Source organism: Anomalospiza imberbis, chromosome 1, assembly GCF_031753505.1.
Source record: "Anomalospiza imberbis isolate Cuckoo-Finch-1a 21T00152 chromosome 1, ASM3175350v1, whole genome shotgun sequence".
NCBI classification, from domain to species: domain Eukaryota; kingdom Metazoa; phylum Chordata; class Aves; order Passeriformes; family Viduidae; genus Anomalospiza; species Anomalospiza imberbis.
In genome coordinates, this window is record NC_089681.1 from 141,662,912 (window position 1) to 141,678,696 (window position 15,785).

Genomic DNA, 15,785 nt, shown 5'->3' on the forward strand with positions numbered 1-15,785 from the left:
CTCCCAAGAGCATGGCAGACCCATGGCATGAACAGGCATTCCCAGGTCCTGTGTCACCACCTCACCTTGATGTGTGCAAGTCATTTTAGGATCTTGGTGCAAGCATTCGACACTAGGGTTCATTCCAAAAATTAGTTCTTATCTGGGTGTCCCAGGAGAGAGTTCTGCATTGCACTACTCTTCCCCAGACTCTCTTCCTTGACAGACCTCGGCCAGGGACTGGACACCTCGCACTCTGGCCAGGGCAGAGCACATTGTGGCTCGGTAGATGACAAGCTGATGTAGTTATTTTGGAGAGATGCCAGCCTTCTGTGCAGCAAGTTTGCATCTAAACACACAAAGACTGTATAAACTTATTCGTAAATGGATGCACAGTGGCACTTGTCCTCTTTCAGAGTCCCCTTGCAGGATCCAGGCTGAGGAATGTACTTTGCATTGTGCAGGATTTGCAGAGAGCAATCCTCATAAACACTGTCTTTAAACAGCGCATAAAAGCCAGAATTCAGTGTTTGCTTTACAAGCTCTGGCCTTAAAATTGTTTTCTTACTACCACTTCTCAAAAGGTCACCTTTAAAAGACTGTGTATTTTCTTGCCTCCAGGTTAATGGTCATCTACTTCCTCAAACTTCACAAAAAAAGTGAAGTAAAATTCAGCCCAGAAGTAAAAAAAAAAGAGTTTCTAAATTACCTCACCTACAAAACAACACAAACAGTAACAAAGGACCTCCAAACCTTGCATTACATTATGAGCAGTCTACCCATGTCCTATGGCTAAGATTTGTGGATTATTTGGGCCCCACAAGCTAGAGAATAAGAAATCTTTATTGAGAATATGTTCAGAGTACTGCAAGGTAGTGTAGCCTTAAGGCACTGTTTCAGGATTTATCAGTGGGAGTCTGAAGTAGCATTTTATAGGATGAGTTGAGCACATTAAGCTGTATTTAAATGTGGCATATAAAAATGCAGGACTAAAAGTCAGTGTTAGAAATCGGCATTCTTAGATCTATTTTAGTTAGGCTGTCGACCAGAGCCATTGTTAACAGAAGGCTGAGCCTGACAAGGTAACTCTTAAGAAAAGCTACTTCAAAGGCTACGTATTAATGCAAATGAAAATCAATTAGCACAGCTAGATCTTCAATTAGAGATGATTTGTGCACACGGTTTGTAATTCTCTCTCTTAACCCCTTTCTGTGTGACTGAGAGTTCAATTTCAATCTTTCACCACAAGGTATGTACCAGAGAACATATATAAACCACCCACTGTTAAAATACAGATCAAAAACTAATGCACTAGTTCCAGTTTCCAAACCAATAATAGCTAAATGGTCGTATAAATAGGAACACCACAGGTGTCCTTCTGAGCACATGCCACCATGAATAACAATTTATGTTGTGTGAAGCATAGCTGGAAATATTGGTAATAGAAACTGTGGTACAGGAGGTTAACAACACACCAAGTGGATAAGACTTAAAGCTCTTAATAAAAAAAAAAAAAAAAAGTCTTAAAAAAAAAAGCCTTATCAAAATAAGATTTGAAATTCCTCAGCAATGTTTTTTTAGGGGCAAGGTTTCCACAGGTCCCAAGGAGACACTTCAATCTCTGAGCATCCATGGCAGGTGGACACAGTTCCCTGAGATGTTTTGAAGCATCAGGCGAATTTCTCCACATCCCAGTTACAAAGGTGCTCAAATGTTGGCCTTCAGGTCTAACCATGTCCAAATCAATGCTAGAAACACCAGCAAAGGGGCTCCATCTGTCACATCACATCTCAGCAATGGGCAGGGAGCCGTGTACTGACCTGAGCAAGGCTGCAGCCCTCTGCATCCCCGTGCTTCCAAACCCCTTCCTCGGTATTTTCATCATCTCTTTTTCTGTTGGTCCAAGGGAGGGGCCATAGACAGCTCATGTGGTGAGGTGATGCTCCAGCACATGGAGGCTGTGGTGTGGTTATGACGTGGGGACACATTTCCCTGCACACCTCACTGTGGTCCTGAACTTTCAGGAGCCTGGGAACTGGGGGGGGGGGGCTCTGCAGGGGGGTCACGCCCTGCCCTCTGCTTGACCAGCACTGGGGGATCACAGCATTTGGTTAAAGAAAGGCTGCCTGCTCTGGGATGCCTCCCAGCTTGTCACTGGCATTTCTGTGATTGACAAACAGGCAAAAATATATTTGTTTAAGGATTATCTATATTGAAAACTGGATGCAGGATTCTGTCTTTGTAAACAGTGCAGTAATATCTGTTGTTTGAACAAAAGGAAGGGTATACTTTCCTTCCATTTAAAGCTACAAAACCTCCCATATTTGAGTGAAAAGGGGAGACATTCTGTTTTGTTTATCCTGCCTGCTGAAGATTTGGGGATTTTTAAATAAGATCTGTGACTAAGGGAGCAGTAGGTTGATTTTCACTTTATTGGAAGGGTTATTACAGAGCACATAGCATATGAGTTATTAGAGAGATGTGTGTCCTTGAAAACAGCCCTTAAAATCTTGCACAATTAGGAAAAGTCAGAATGATCCAGCATATTTCCTCATAGCAAGAAAAGTCACTTTGATATATTGAGAAGCCAAAATGTAACACTGCATTGCTTTGAATAATAATTTTATTTTGAAAAGCCACATTTGAAGAGAGCTCTTTGTTACAGATGGGAACACAGTGCTTTCATGGACCTAAATTAGGCTACAGAGAAATAGCTCCTTCAAAATTAACTATTGATAGTTTCACTGTTGCTCAGATGGATCTTTTCCTACCATCTACCTACAAATAATTCCATAGATGTTCATATATCAAAGGATCAAGTCAGTACATTAGCCATGTGTGTTGGTCAAAGGAGGAATAATACACAGGATAAAAGATCTTCTCCCAAATATTTGTTAGTAAAATCTGATGTTTCTGCACAATACTGCACTGGCTGCCCTCCAAGGCAGGCCTTTTTATCCACACAGCAGCACCAGCATGAGGAACCAAAAATTTTCCCCAACATGAATGTGTTTTTCCTGTGCTCTGAAGAGCAACCACAGCAGAGCAAGGGTCTGGTTTTGGCCGGCTCCGTACAGGACCCATCTTTTCCTAGGACTTGTGCAGAGTTAGTGGGACTCACACACATGATCAGGACTGCATTCCAGAGAGAAACAACTGTCTAAACACTCTGACAAACCTGGGCTAGATTGGAAAGCAAAGCTCCTTCTTTGCTTCTTCCCATTTCTCTGACCAGATGCTGCTAAACCAGTGCTGAACCAGGAAGTAGCCACTGTACAGGTGGCAGTGCCATCACCCTCATCCCTTTTCACACCACGTGGGGGACACCAGCTCAAAAAGACCCAGCAAGTGGTGCTTTTCCTGATTTCTCAGTCCTTGCTACCTTAGGATGCTGTCTGGTTCTGGGACAGTCTCTTTTTGCACCACATTCTCCACATCAGGCAGGACTTGCTCTGGTACTGGTATTCTCTGCGAGGTTTCTTCTCCCATGTTGGTTCTTTGTTTTGTTTTGTTTTGTTTTGTTTTGTTTTGTTTTGTTTTTTTAATCTGGTTTCTCTGTCCAATTTGTCTTGGAGTCAAACTTATCCCCTGGGGTCAAAGCCCACCATGGCTGATACAGAAGCTTCATCACCCCTACACCTCCGTGTGCCTTCTTTTGGAGTGGGAAAACAAGATTCTTTCAAGGGACAACTATTGCATCCAGAAGCCAGAAACTCTTACAGACTTCAGCAGGTCTTACTCCCTTTCTGCCCTGATTCCCCAGGGTGCAAAAATGGGGCTTTACCTTACCAGAGCACTGCCAGGATAATTCATGTTTATGGAATGTTTTCAGTACATAGGGGGTGACCTGATCATGCTTATATTGTGATTTCCAATAATGTAATTCCACTGACATTTTAATCCTTTTTACATTAATATGTCCAGAATTAGGTAGAAAAATATCTCTAAAGAAAAGACAGATCCCTTGTGATTAATTTAAATTATCTTGTAATTTATGACCTGAACACAATCCCTTTTTTTGGTAAATAAAACTCAGATGATTTCTTGTGATGTGCATATTGCTGAAATCCCAATATTGTTGAACATATGTTGTTTTCAGTTTAGCTGCTTTTCTTCTCTCCTTCAATCAAATATGTAAGGCTTTTTAAAGGAAATTTTAAACGCTGAAAACAGCACTGATATCTTATACGTTTCCATCTGACAAAGATATCTGTGTAAGTGTTCTGCTTACCTTAGATGCTGGTTGAAGGCATAGTACTGTTGGCTGAATTCAGCTCTGTTTCTTAAGCTTGCATTATTAATTTTACATCATGATAAGTTATTTATTCAAAGAGGCAGCTAGTTCTTTCCTTTTAAAGTGATGTGATTTGCAGAAATGACCACACTTTTTTCTTCCCCAAATGAAGTTATGCAAATCTGATCGACTAAAGTAAATGTTTCATAAAACCAATGACTGTTTAAATTGTGGGACTAAATTGTTTGTATATAAATATTACCTTTTATATTTCATTTGAGTTTTATGTAGATGAACATATTACTTTAATGGCCTGCATTTACAGAGGGAGACAGGGAGAGTCTGACTCTGAAATCCTCAGCAGCCAGATGGCTGCCTTTTCTTGCATGAGATTAAAAGATGTTTCTCATTCACAGCCCTGCTTCAGAGGCAAATTAATACAGCCAGCTAAATTGCTTGTGTTTTTGGAATAAAATTTAAAGAGAACTTTTAAAAGCAATTGGTGTCACAGGTTCCTAGAGCAGATTGCTCTCCAGGTACAGCATGCTGGTTTTAAACATTCAGTAATTAATGGAAAGTATTCCATGTTAATTGACTGCTTCAGGAAAGGGAAATATAATGACTCCTTATTAATCATGAAAAGAGACATACAGTACAGAGGCACTGCAATAATTGCACTAACGGTTGAGAAATGTTAATTAATGAAAAGAACAATGATGTAAGAAATTAGCACCATAATGCTTGCTGCTGATGGAAATTCTGCTTTAAACACATTATTTAGCATGGCAGCCAGTGGATGCTGCCTTAAATAGCAGACACCTCATAGCCTTTCCTTCAGCAGCTACCGAGTTCCAAATATTGCCGGTGTTTTGGGTTTTAATGAGCCAAAATATACTCTCCAAACTCCATTTTCTAAGCATTTTCAGTTTGAACTCCTGAACTCAAAACTACTCAGACAGACTGACAGTGTTCAACTTAAGTAAAACTATTATCCAAGTGTAAGAGAGCCTGTTAGCGTTTGTGTGGTGGGAAACAACTTCCTAGATGAGCTGAGCTAAATAGGTTTGCCAAGAAGATAACTGCATCATGACTTCTTTCCCCTTTTTAATTTTTCCACTCATTAACCAATTAGCTGTCCCCTGAAGAATTTAGAGGCGAGGAGGCTGTCATATTTGTGCCTAGCTTGATGTAAAAATTCATAAGCTATTAAAATGCAGAACCGTTTTGGCAACTACTCCACCAGCAGTAGCACAGAGGTCTCAGTCATCAACAGTTGGAAGTCCCAAGGTTCCCGCCATCACTCAGCTGCACCTTTAAGGCAGCAACAGGGTGAGATGTATCCCTCACTCTGAGCACTTTAGAGAAGGTCGAGCTATCAATTACAAATAAATTTCCTAAAAGCTCAAGTCTTCTTTTCTTTTTCTTATTCAGGATCAGGATTTAATTCTCATGGATGTCTTCATATCTTCATGGTCATTTCTGCAAGAAATGTCAGCCTATGAGACATTCAAAGATTTTGGGGGAATTTTGGCCACCTAAGTCATGTGCTAGCTTGGCTGTGTGACATGCAGATGGTACTTAAGCAGCAAATAAAGGTAGAATAACAAAAGCTCTCATTCTAGCTCTAACATTGCAAGTGGAATGCTATAGATGGAGAAAAAAAATAAAATTCTGCTAGAGGCATGGTAAATGAACACCCATCAAGCACAAAATGCTTTTAGAAAGAACACCTCTTGATAGGAATCCTCTGTATGCAACAATACAAGATGGAAATACATCCCTTAAGTGAATAGCACCACAGTAGTCTCAAATCCTCCTGGAGGGGCAATCAGCCCATGGGTGTATAATAACCCAACAGTGCTTTCTGTATCATAGGACAGGGACAGGAATAGTTTCATCCCTCATCCCTCTAACCCATGTGCTGGCATTTGCTGATTTTCCCAGAGTAGCTCCAGTATGGCCGTTCCTCCATGCATGTGTCTTATTGCTCCTGAAATTTTTTTTCAGGTGGAACATCCTTGGTCTCCAAGGCGCTCTGCTCAGCTCCTTCATCGAGCCCATGTACTTGCACAGCATCACTGTGGGAAGCCTCTACCACACTGGTCACCTCTCCCGGGTGATGAGCCATAGGATAGAAGACATTGGTCAGCTGCCAGCTTCGTACCGGCGCAATCAGCTGCTTCTCAGCGGTAAGCAAACACCTGCCTGCGAGACAAATAGTCCCCCCTCCCATCTCTAGTCATGCTGCTGACCAACAGGAATGCTTTTTGTTTGCATTAACTTACACCGGTTTTTTTTTTTCCCTGAAGAATATGAATTTGTAGAATGAAGAAACAAATGTGTTTAAATCCTCTTTCATTAGCAGCAGCCACAAAAAAGGGTCATTAATGGATACAAGTTGGCTAGGAAAACAACCACTGTACACTGAACACTCAGAGTGGAAACAAAAAAAGTATGACTGAGTAAAACATTTCTAGAAACCAGAAGGAAGCTTTCAGTAAATTTTAGGTTTAACTGTCTTCACGTCCTCATGAGGCATGTGAATGCTAAGAGACACCAGTTCTGCACCAGATTAGATCCTTATTTTAATCTTTGATAATTGTTCTTTGGGAGGATTCCCTGAGACATCAATATGATATCAGTGTCACAGAGCTGGGAGGTCAGGACATTTTGTGGAGTACTCCATTACCTTTCAAAGACCTCTAGGTTCCTCAGTAAGGAGAGTTCTGGTTTATACCTTATCTATTTCATGGACTTTTTTTTTTTTTTTTTTTAATATGTCCTTGTGAAAAAATGTGTTTGGCTGAGACTGAAGTGATAGTTTAGCCACTGGGGAAATTCTCAGGTTGTGTGTGGTTTAGTACATCTGGCAAGTGTAATGTGGGTGTATGTGTTGTGAGGTGAACAGGTCAAAAGGCTTATCCTTTTCTGCCCAGCTTATCTCCAATTTTTAACTCTTCAGTGCAGCTGGACAAAGACTGCAATCAAGTGAGTAGAAAGCTGTGATCCACACTCTCCTTCCAGTTTATGTCCCCACCTGTTCCTCCTGCCCTGGTCTAGCATGGGCATGGCTCAGTCCCCTCTTCCTTCCCACATGGCATTGGGTAGGGAGGAAAGAACTCACAGCTGGCCAGGAGATATCTCCCCATTTCCCAGATCTGGTTGTTATGTTGACAACACAGCCCTGGCTGGAAAAGCCACTGCATCTCCCACTGGGAAAGCAGATCTCATTCTGTGCCAGCCCTAGCACACTGTAATTGCACCCATACACTAAGATCAAAGGCACACACAGCTTCCCTGTGTCTGCAGGATGTACATGGAAACCCGCTTCAAATGTTGAAGGATTGAGAACACAGAAAGGGATTTTATTAGAGTTTTCACAACAGAACAGCTATTGCTTTGTTGGGTTGGCCTTGCAGAGTAAAAGCAATGGGTCATACTTGGCCAGAGTGTGTCTGTATGTATGTCCAAGAGTCATTGCCAGAGATTTCAAGGGAATAAGAAATACATCCAGAGGGAGCCTTGTAACACTTTAAATATCTGCATGTTTCTGGGCTGTCTTCCTCCTTTCCAGAGGCTTCTGTTTGGAAAAGCATTTCCTTCGCTTTTTGGTTGTGTTTGTGGGTTTTCCTCAGCCCAGGAGAAGTGGTGGGAGGAATCTATCTCTTTTTCTCTCTCTGCATTGTGTTTTGTCTCTAACACCATTATTTGTTATCTTGTCTCCCCCCACAAATCCCAGGGAGGTGATGCTGATTAAAATTTACATTGCTGAGGCTTGTGCGGCAATTCTTTTTCCTGGGAAACCCTGCCAGCAGCATATCCAGTGACTAAGGGATGGGCACCTAGAAGAAGCTTCTCCAAATGCATTAGAGACCAGACCTACACAATCTCAGCCAGGCAACTCCACCTCCCACACTTGTCTTGGACATCAGACCAGCTCAGGACTGCAGGAGTCCTTAAATTATAAGGGTGTCAGTTATTTTGCCACTTGAATGTTGCAGTACAAACATTCTAATGGAGAGGAGAGTCATGGGGTGTGATGGGGTATACTGAGATTAACTCCTTGGCTCCACTGAAAAATAATCAGTGAGGTTTTCTACTCAGTTTTCTACCAGTCCCAGCCAGATGGAGCTACGCTCTTCCACTGAGATTACTCTTGGGTGTAATTTTTAGAAGAAATGCCTTTTTTATATCCTGTCCTCTTAAGAGTGAGGCTCTTTTAAAGGGTTTCCTGATGGGTTATGAGGTTTTGTTGGGAGAGAGAGGAAAAAGAGGACAGATTTCAGTTCACATCCCACAGGACTCAAATTCGTATTATTTGTGCAAAGACTTTTCTTTTTCTTTCAAATCCAACTGTGTTCTGTTGTACTCTTTGTTGTGTGGGTTTTAAGAAGGATGTTTTGCATAGAGGAGAGAAAGTAACCTAGATTATTTGAATATATATATATATTAATATATAATCTATTACTATCTAAATAAAACAATTACTTGTCAAAAGAAAAATATGGAAGAATTTTTTTTTTTAATTATAAACCTATCAACAATCAGGGAATATATCCATGCTCTGTATTTGTCTGTTATGGCTCTCGTGCTTTTTTCTTTAAAACCTCTTCTTTTGCGTTCAGAAAAGGATGTGAAAATATCATCTATTTACCTAAATACATCTTCTTACATATGATGGCTGGGAAGAGAAAGCATGAAAGCCAAAGGAGCCCAGAGGGGTTTCCAGGTACTGGGACCAGCCTGGGCTCCTCTCACAGCCCCCATCTGACGAGCACCCACAGCCTGCTCTCCCCTCTGTGCAGCCTTTCCTTCTCTTCCTCTAGTCAGGGATTTCACAACATTTTCATTTATTTAGTGTCCTGGGGCAACTTTGCATGGCAGGGTGTTTGCTATCATGCTTTTTGGCACTCATATCCTCCAAGCTTTTGGGTGCTATCTTGACAGAGAGTGGTGCATAGTGTCAAACAGCTGATTTTGATCTGTTTGCATCTTGTTCTGCGTAGAGACGCTCGAGCAGTGCTGCAGAGCTATCTGATTTTCAAGCTCTCAGTTTAAATCCTGTTGCCTAGGTGAACTGGAGTTTTAGATACAGACTGATCTGTTATCTCGGGGGGGGGGGGAAATTGAAAGAGGTATTAATATGACATGAATGTGTTTACAAATCCTGGGTGAGGTTATGACTTAGCTGTAATTCTCTTCTACACATGGTAGCGAGTTCAGTCCCAGTGGCTGGGATGATTTCTGCAGTTCCAGCTTTGTCACCGATACAAAGTGAGTTTGCCATATCATTTTTTCCTTTCAAAGGCCACCTTTCTGTGTGTGCTAAGTTCCATTTGGCTCTAGAAGCTCCCTCCCAGGGCAGAGGGGACAGGGGAGAGAGGGGGCACGTCTCTCAGTGGCATCTCTTCTCGTGATGCTGAGAGGCTTCAAGCAGGATGCAGCAGCTGCCTGCAGAGGCAGCATCCTGGCCAGACAGACCCTGCACAGCCCTCCACTTCTCCCGAGGTGCCTTTCAGGAGCTTTCCAATCTCAACACATTCAATGATGGGTGCAGCATTCCCACCAGCTCCCATCTCCTCCCATTCTGCCTCAGACCAGCTTGTGGCATGCATCTGTTTTGAAAATGAGATTCTGGGCAAGAAGGGCACTTTGGAAAGGAGGGGCTTTGCTTTCTTTTCTTTTCTTTAATCTCCTTCTCCCTGAACAGCCAATATTAGCACTTCTCAGTCTCTGCAAAAGTTCTTTAAAACCCTCTCAGCAGAAAATGCACGGGACCTCTCTCTGCTGCCCTCCACCCAGCAGCAATGAAAGCAGTGAATGAAACCATGAGCTGTCGCTGGAGCTGCTGCAGGCAGGAGCTGCCATTTGGAATCACAGACCCAGTCCTGGCACTGGCCTCTGCTGGGGTGACTGTGCCAGGCAGCTCCTGCCCACCAGCACAGTCCCCACCTGCTGCTCAACACAGTGGCTTTTGTTGTCCAGGTCTGCAGGCTAGTGGCCCACACAGCAAATTAGCAGAGGGACACAACAACTGGGTCCAGATACATTATCCAAGGTCCATGTTTTTAAAAACATTCAAAGTGCTTCAGGTCACTCTGAGTTTTCCAGCCTTGGAAGCTCCTAGTGTTGATTCTTCACTGCAAAAGCACTAATGAGCAGGGCAAGGCAGAGCTCACTTGTTTGCATTTGTGCTGTGCTGGAAAATAAGCCAACCGCTTTCTTTATTCCTCTTATTTTCTTGCAAAGACTAATCATCCCCTGGTTTCAGGTACAAGAAATGAAGAAGCAACAGGAGTCATGGAAAGGCTGAGCTACACTAAATAGTTAAAAAGAGACAAAAATTTACCTGATTAAAAATAACTCATGTATACACCCCTACCTGACCTTGTAGCCCTGGTCTGCATTTAGAGCCAAGGAGATCTCACCCATGAATGCATTGGCTCAGTATTGGTCTCAGATGTCCAAAATTGGCCATGTGAATGACACTAAGGTCATGCAGTCATCCGAGGTGACTGTAAACATCATTATTGCAGCTGTCTAAAATTACATATGATGCATTCCACTTAAAGATGTCTCAAATATCACCATTAGGATGCAACCTAGCTGTTGAAGAAATTGGTGCTCCAGTACAGGGTTGGAATCTTGCAGGCAGACACAAGGTAGGGACCAAGAGTGTTCTGTGCAGGTCTGTGATGTCTACAAGGTCATTATTAACTTGTATCTAATAATCTCTCTCTCTGTGATGATGAAGTGTATTGTTTTGTATTTTCTTATCCTATGGGGTCTAGACATCCCCTCACAGCAAAGGTCCCAGGAGTTAATAGCAGGTAAATATGCTGGACTGTGGAAAGCTCACCTGAAAGAACTCATGACCAAAGCACTGTACTTCTTAGTTCCTTGTAAAAACCTGTTATCCCATTGTGAAAGATTTCACTCAGAAACCATCACACTGCTGTCAACAGCTCACACTCCAATCCAAAGGCTTTCCTTGGGGTAGTGGAAGTTTGCTTGCAAGGTGGAAAAAATCTATAGGAATTGCTAAGTTATGTCTCTCCAAGGCACTTGGTCTGGTAACATTTAACCCGTGGTGACAAGAGCACGTGGGGTGCACGATGCCAGCGGTTCACTGGGGGTGTCTCCTGTGCCACAACAACCCAGGAGCAGCCTCCAAGTGAACACTGGAGCCTCTCTTGAGCACTCTCTTGCTCACTGAGCACTCACTCTCTTGAGCACTGGAGCTTACTGGCATCCCTCTCTCCTGCAGGGGTGAGCCACGCTGATGCTCGGCAGCCCGGGAAATCTCCCGGCTTCAGCGTGAACTGGATCGTGGGCAGCGCGGAGCTGGAGGTGATCAACGCCACCACGGGCAAGAGGAGCTGCGGGGGCCCCTCGCGTCTCTGCAAGCACATGTTCTTCACTCGCTGGGCTAAGCTGCACGGCAAGGTGGGTCTGGTGCACTCAGAGCCTTATCAGTAGCTGTCCTGCAGTCCATGAAGAGTGAGAGAAGATGAAGACAAGAAAACATTATTTTATTAAGTGCCTAAACCTCTTTCCTGTTGGGAAACGAGTGGAAACAAACAAGACAGAGTGATGGTTGGGAGGGAGGTTGGAGAAAATTCCACCAACAAAGTCAATAGGGAAGGCAAAGGAGCCTGCAGGGTGGGCAGGTTTGAGCACAAGCCCAAAGGGATTGTTCTGCTCTGCAGGACACCACAGGGGAAGGAGGCTGGTGGCACTCATTGCATTCCAGGCAGTGGCATGGTCTGTCCTACAAGTGACCCTGAGCCTTGTGGGGAGCAGAAAAGACCAACTGGTCTTTGTGCCCAGGGCTTGGTCACAGTGTGGTGACACAGGTCCCAGCCTATTTCCTTCACAGCAGGGAGAAAGAGAGGCAAGAAGCACTCCTGCCACCCCCAGAACAGAGGGATCCTCACAGGAACAAAACTGGGGCCATGGCTGGAACTATGGCTGGGAGAGCTGGATTGCTTCTGGCTCACACCAGGGATGAGGTTGCAGTGAGCAGGAGAGAGTAACCTGTGGCTGAGCAGGGCACTTTGCCCTTGACAAAACAAGGATTTGATAAAGTCATCACTCTCTACCTCTGGGGAACAAAGAGGCAGCCAGAGAGAAGCCACTGCTGCCAGGCCAGCTTGTGGCCCACTGACACCCAGGCTGGCAATGTCACCCTCCCTTGCTGACTGGGCCAGTACATCTCCAGCCAGTACAGCCCCACAGAGTGCTGGCACACACAGGCAGGAACAGCTCATTGTAGGCTGTGTGTTCACCTTCTCCTTTAACCTGCCTCTCAGCATCTCTCCTGTACAGAGACAAGGAAAAGAGCTGTTTGCTCATCAGGCTTACCTTGAGGGTGACTTTCCCTACAGGTTTGGCACAGTAGAGATTTGGGCAGGTCAGAGGAGTTTGTTTAGTCCTTCTGCAGAGCAAAGGGGGTCCTCCTGCAAGTCCTTCCAGGGGCACTGCACGCATGACATTGCTCGAGGTAGCTCCTCATGGGTGGCTCCAGTGTTCCAATAGAGCACTCAGTTTTTCCACACCAGCACAAACCCTGATGCCTGATTTCTGCCCTGTCCTGGACATATTTCACAGCATTCCCAACAATAACAGACTACAGAGGGAAATGGGAGAGTGTGGAAGGCAACCCTTCTTTTTCTGTGTCTCGGCATTACTTGGAAGGACTGAGCTGCTCCATTTCCCAAGCTAAATTTTTTTTAAAGGAGCGCATGCTTTAAAGATCTCCAGAAAGGATTTATTTCAGTTTTGTCCATAAAAATCATCTTAACTGAGAAGTAGCATTCTGCCTTTGTAGAACACACCAAGACCAACACTTGCTACTGCCTGTGCCCACTCCAAGGCAGAGCTGTTCACCTCTTTCCTGCTCACAATGGCTCAAAACTATGTCACCAGCATTTATTGCTTCCCTGGCTTTCTGGTTGTTAAACCAAAAGCAAACACACAACGCACAGTGATTGCTTATGAAATGTAGACAGGAAGATTATACAGCTACTGAAGCCTCCTGTTTCTTTTGGCTCATAGGTTGGGTTTTTAATTTTTTTTCCCTTCCCTGATTTTTGTCCTGCAGCTGAGCACACGAGTACCAAGCCATGGAGAGATGCCATCAGTGTACAGCGAGGCAAAGCTGGTGGCTCAGACGTACCAGTCTGTTAAGCAGCAGCTGTTTAAAGCATTTCAGAAAGCTGGCCTGGGCACCTGGGTGAAGAAACCCCCAGAGCAAGATCAGTTCCTACTGACTGTGTAAGTCACGCCACACCTTTTCTACATGAATGGATCAAACCAACTGGAGAGAAGGCGAGGCAGGATGTATGAGCGGAGAGAATTGAAGCAGTTTGAGATTCAATAGCAGCCTCCATGGGAATATTTGCTTTTAATCCTGTATTGGAAATACATAAGTAGAAATGTGTCTGATGCACTGAACTCAACTTTAGAAAACTGCTTTTTCATGATCCCTTCCCAAGAATGTACCTGCCCAAATTATAATGCCACCTCCACCAAGATTCTGCTTTTTATTGTTTATTGCTGTTGGTTATGACTGATTTGAGGTGTTAGTGGGCCACCTGCCTGATCCAAAATAGACCTTTGTTTTCTTTCACACAATCAGTGCAAAAGTCATCACTGAATAATGGAAAATAGTGAGCAGAGATGTAAGTACCCCAGGCACACAGCATGACAGCAGGTCTCAGAGCATCCATAATCATCCACAAAAAAAGGTTCCTAACCTCTATGCAAAAATCATCCTGTAAACTGCCTAAATCTGTGACAAAAAAATTGGACCTCAAAGAAATGCAGCATTTTTAAACTGATTTTTCCATTGCTGGCTCTGAGCACAAAGCTAGCATCAGGATGCCCTTGGTTTTTTACACTTATTCCCTCTGACACCTTGGACAAACCACTTCACAACAAATCTTCAACTCTAGTCACAATTTGCATGCTGCAAATTTTACTTGTCTGGCCCAGTTAATTTCACATGCCTTTCAGACACTAGCCAGGATGCAGACCCTTGTCAAGGGGGCAATTCACCCCTGTGCTGCCTGCAGGGGTGCACACTCTGCAGGGGCTGCCAGTGAGGAGCAGTGTGACCATGCTCCTGGCTCAGCTGCCTAAAGTCAGGCAGGCTGCAGCAGGACCCAGAGCCTCAGATCTCCAATCTCCTGATGACCCAGAGCTCTGAATTAAGTGGGTGTGAGCTCAGGATGCTCCATGCATCTGAACAATCACCAGGTTGGGTACCCACAAGTAAGACACCCCCAAACAAGAAAGCACATTTGTTGCTTGGCTCTTCCATGTCTCAGTTTCTCCATCTGTCAAATGGGGATAATAATAACTGCTTCACATCTAAGGAACTTGGCAGGATCAAAATGCTCTGGTCATATGCAACAGTGTAAGACAGATTTTGTCACTCTTGCAGTGAGTTTTACCTCTCCACACAGTCCAACTGACATAAGCACAGCAGAGGCAACCACAGGTGTGGGTAAGGTCTTACTTAATGCATGAGTTTTCAGATTCTAGCTCTGTGTAAATGCCAAGTGTAATTATTACTCTTCATGCTCATCTGCAGCCTGAAAAGCAGATGGATTTTTCACTTAGGAGACAAGGATCACCCAACATTTAAATATTTTCTTCATAACTGGGCTGGGTCTGACACAATCTCGTCTTTGAACCATACCAAACCTCATCAGAATGCAGAAGATACATTCATGGGAGAACTGAGCTTTGATAGTCCCACTGCAAAACCAACCTTCAAACGCCCTGTACATTTCTCTAAGTTCCTGGGTTTTTAGATGACAGGATTTGCGGGTATATAACTACTGTTTTCTTTTTATTCCTGTGATTGTCTTTAAATCTGTATATAACATGCTGCTACTGATTTGTGATAATTGTCTTGGTATTTTCTCAGAACTGTCAAGCTGAGTTACTTTTCAAACAACACAAGGCTCATATTTTTCCATGTAATTTCCTTTACACGGGAAACTGTTCCTATCAATAAAGATAGCTGCTCTTTGTATAGGGTTTATCATGTTTGGAGAGCCATATACAGTAAATACATTGTTTAATGATGCCCACAATAGAATAGCTACAGTATTTTGATGAGATTTTATTTTTAGATTAAAAACTACAAGATGTATCTATAGTGTCTTGTATAAAAACAATTGTGATAAACTAGAATTTTTAAATTAGGTAAAACAAAGCTCTCCCCTTCTGGAAACCTTTTCAACAAAATAATACATTCCATATTAACTACCAAAAATATTTTAAAAAATATCCTTAGAGTAGAAATAGCTTAAAAAAAAAGGCAACCAAAAACTGAGTCTTTTCAATAATGGAAACACTTTGTGGTAACCACTTTGTCAATACTTTGACCACTTTGACAGCTCTTCTGATTAACATTTGAATACTTTTGGCACCTTCTGGGGCTTCCAGGTACCTGCACATGGTCCTGTCCTCTAACACAGCTGCAGACCTCCAGTGTGGTTTGGGCAGCAGATGTGCCCGAGGGGCAGTGGGCAGGGGCCAGCCCATGGCTGGAGGTGTG

At 43.5% G+C, this 15,785-nt stretch overlaps 1 protein-coding gene across 1 annotated transcript in view; it reads left to right on the forward strand.

The window, feature by feature from the left end:
* Window positions 1-15,556, forward strand: part of ADARB2 (adenosine deaminase RNA specific B2 (inactive)) — a 305,173-nt gene extending 289,617 nt beyond the window's left edge. Inside the window, exons 8-10 of the mRNA XM_068173871.1 lie at window positions 6,221-6,402; window positions 11,481-11,659; window positions 13,317-15,556. Of these exons, the coding sequence (XP_068029972.1) occupies window positions 6,221-6,402; window positions 11,481-11,659; window positions 13,317-13,493 (538 nt within the window). The 3' untranslated portion in view covers window positions 13,494-15,556. The remainder of the gene's footprint in view (window positions 1-6,220; window positions 6,403-11,480; window positions 11,660-13,316) is intronic.
* The last annotated feature ends 229 nt before the right edge of the window (window positions 15,557-15,785 follow it).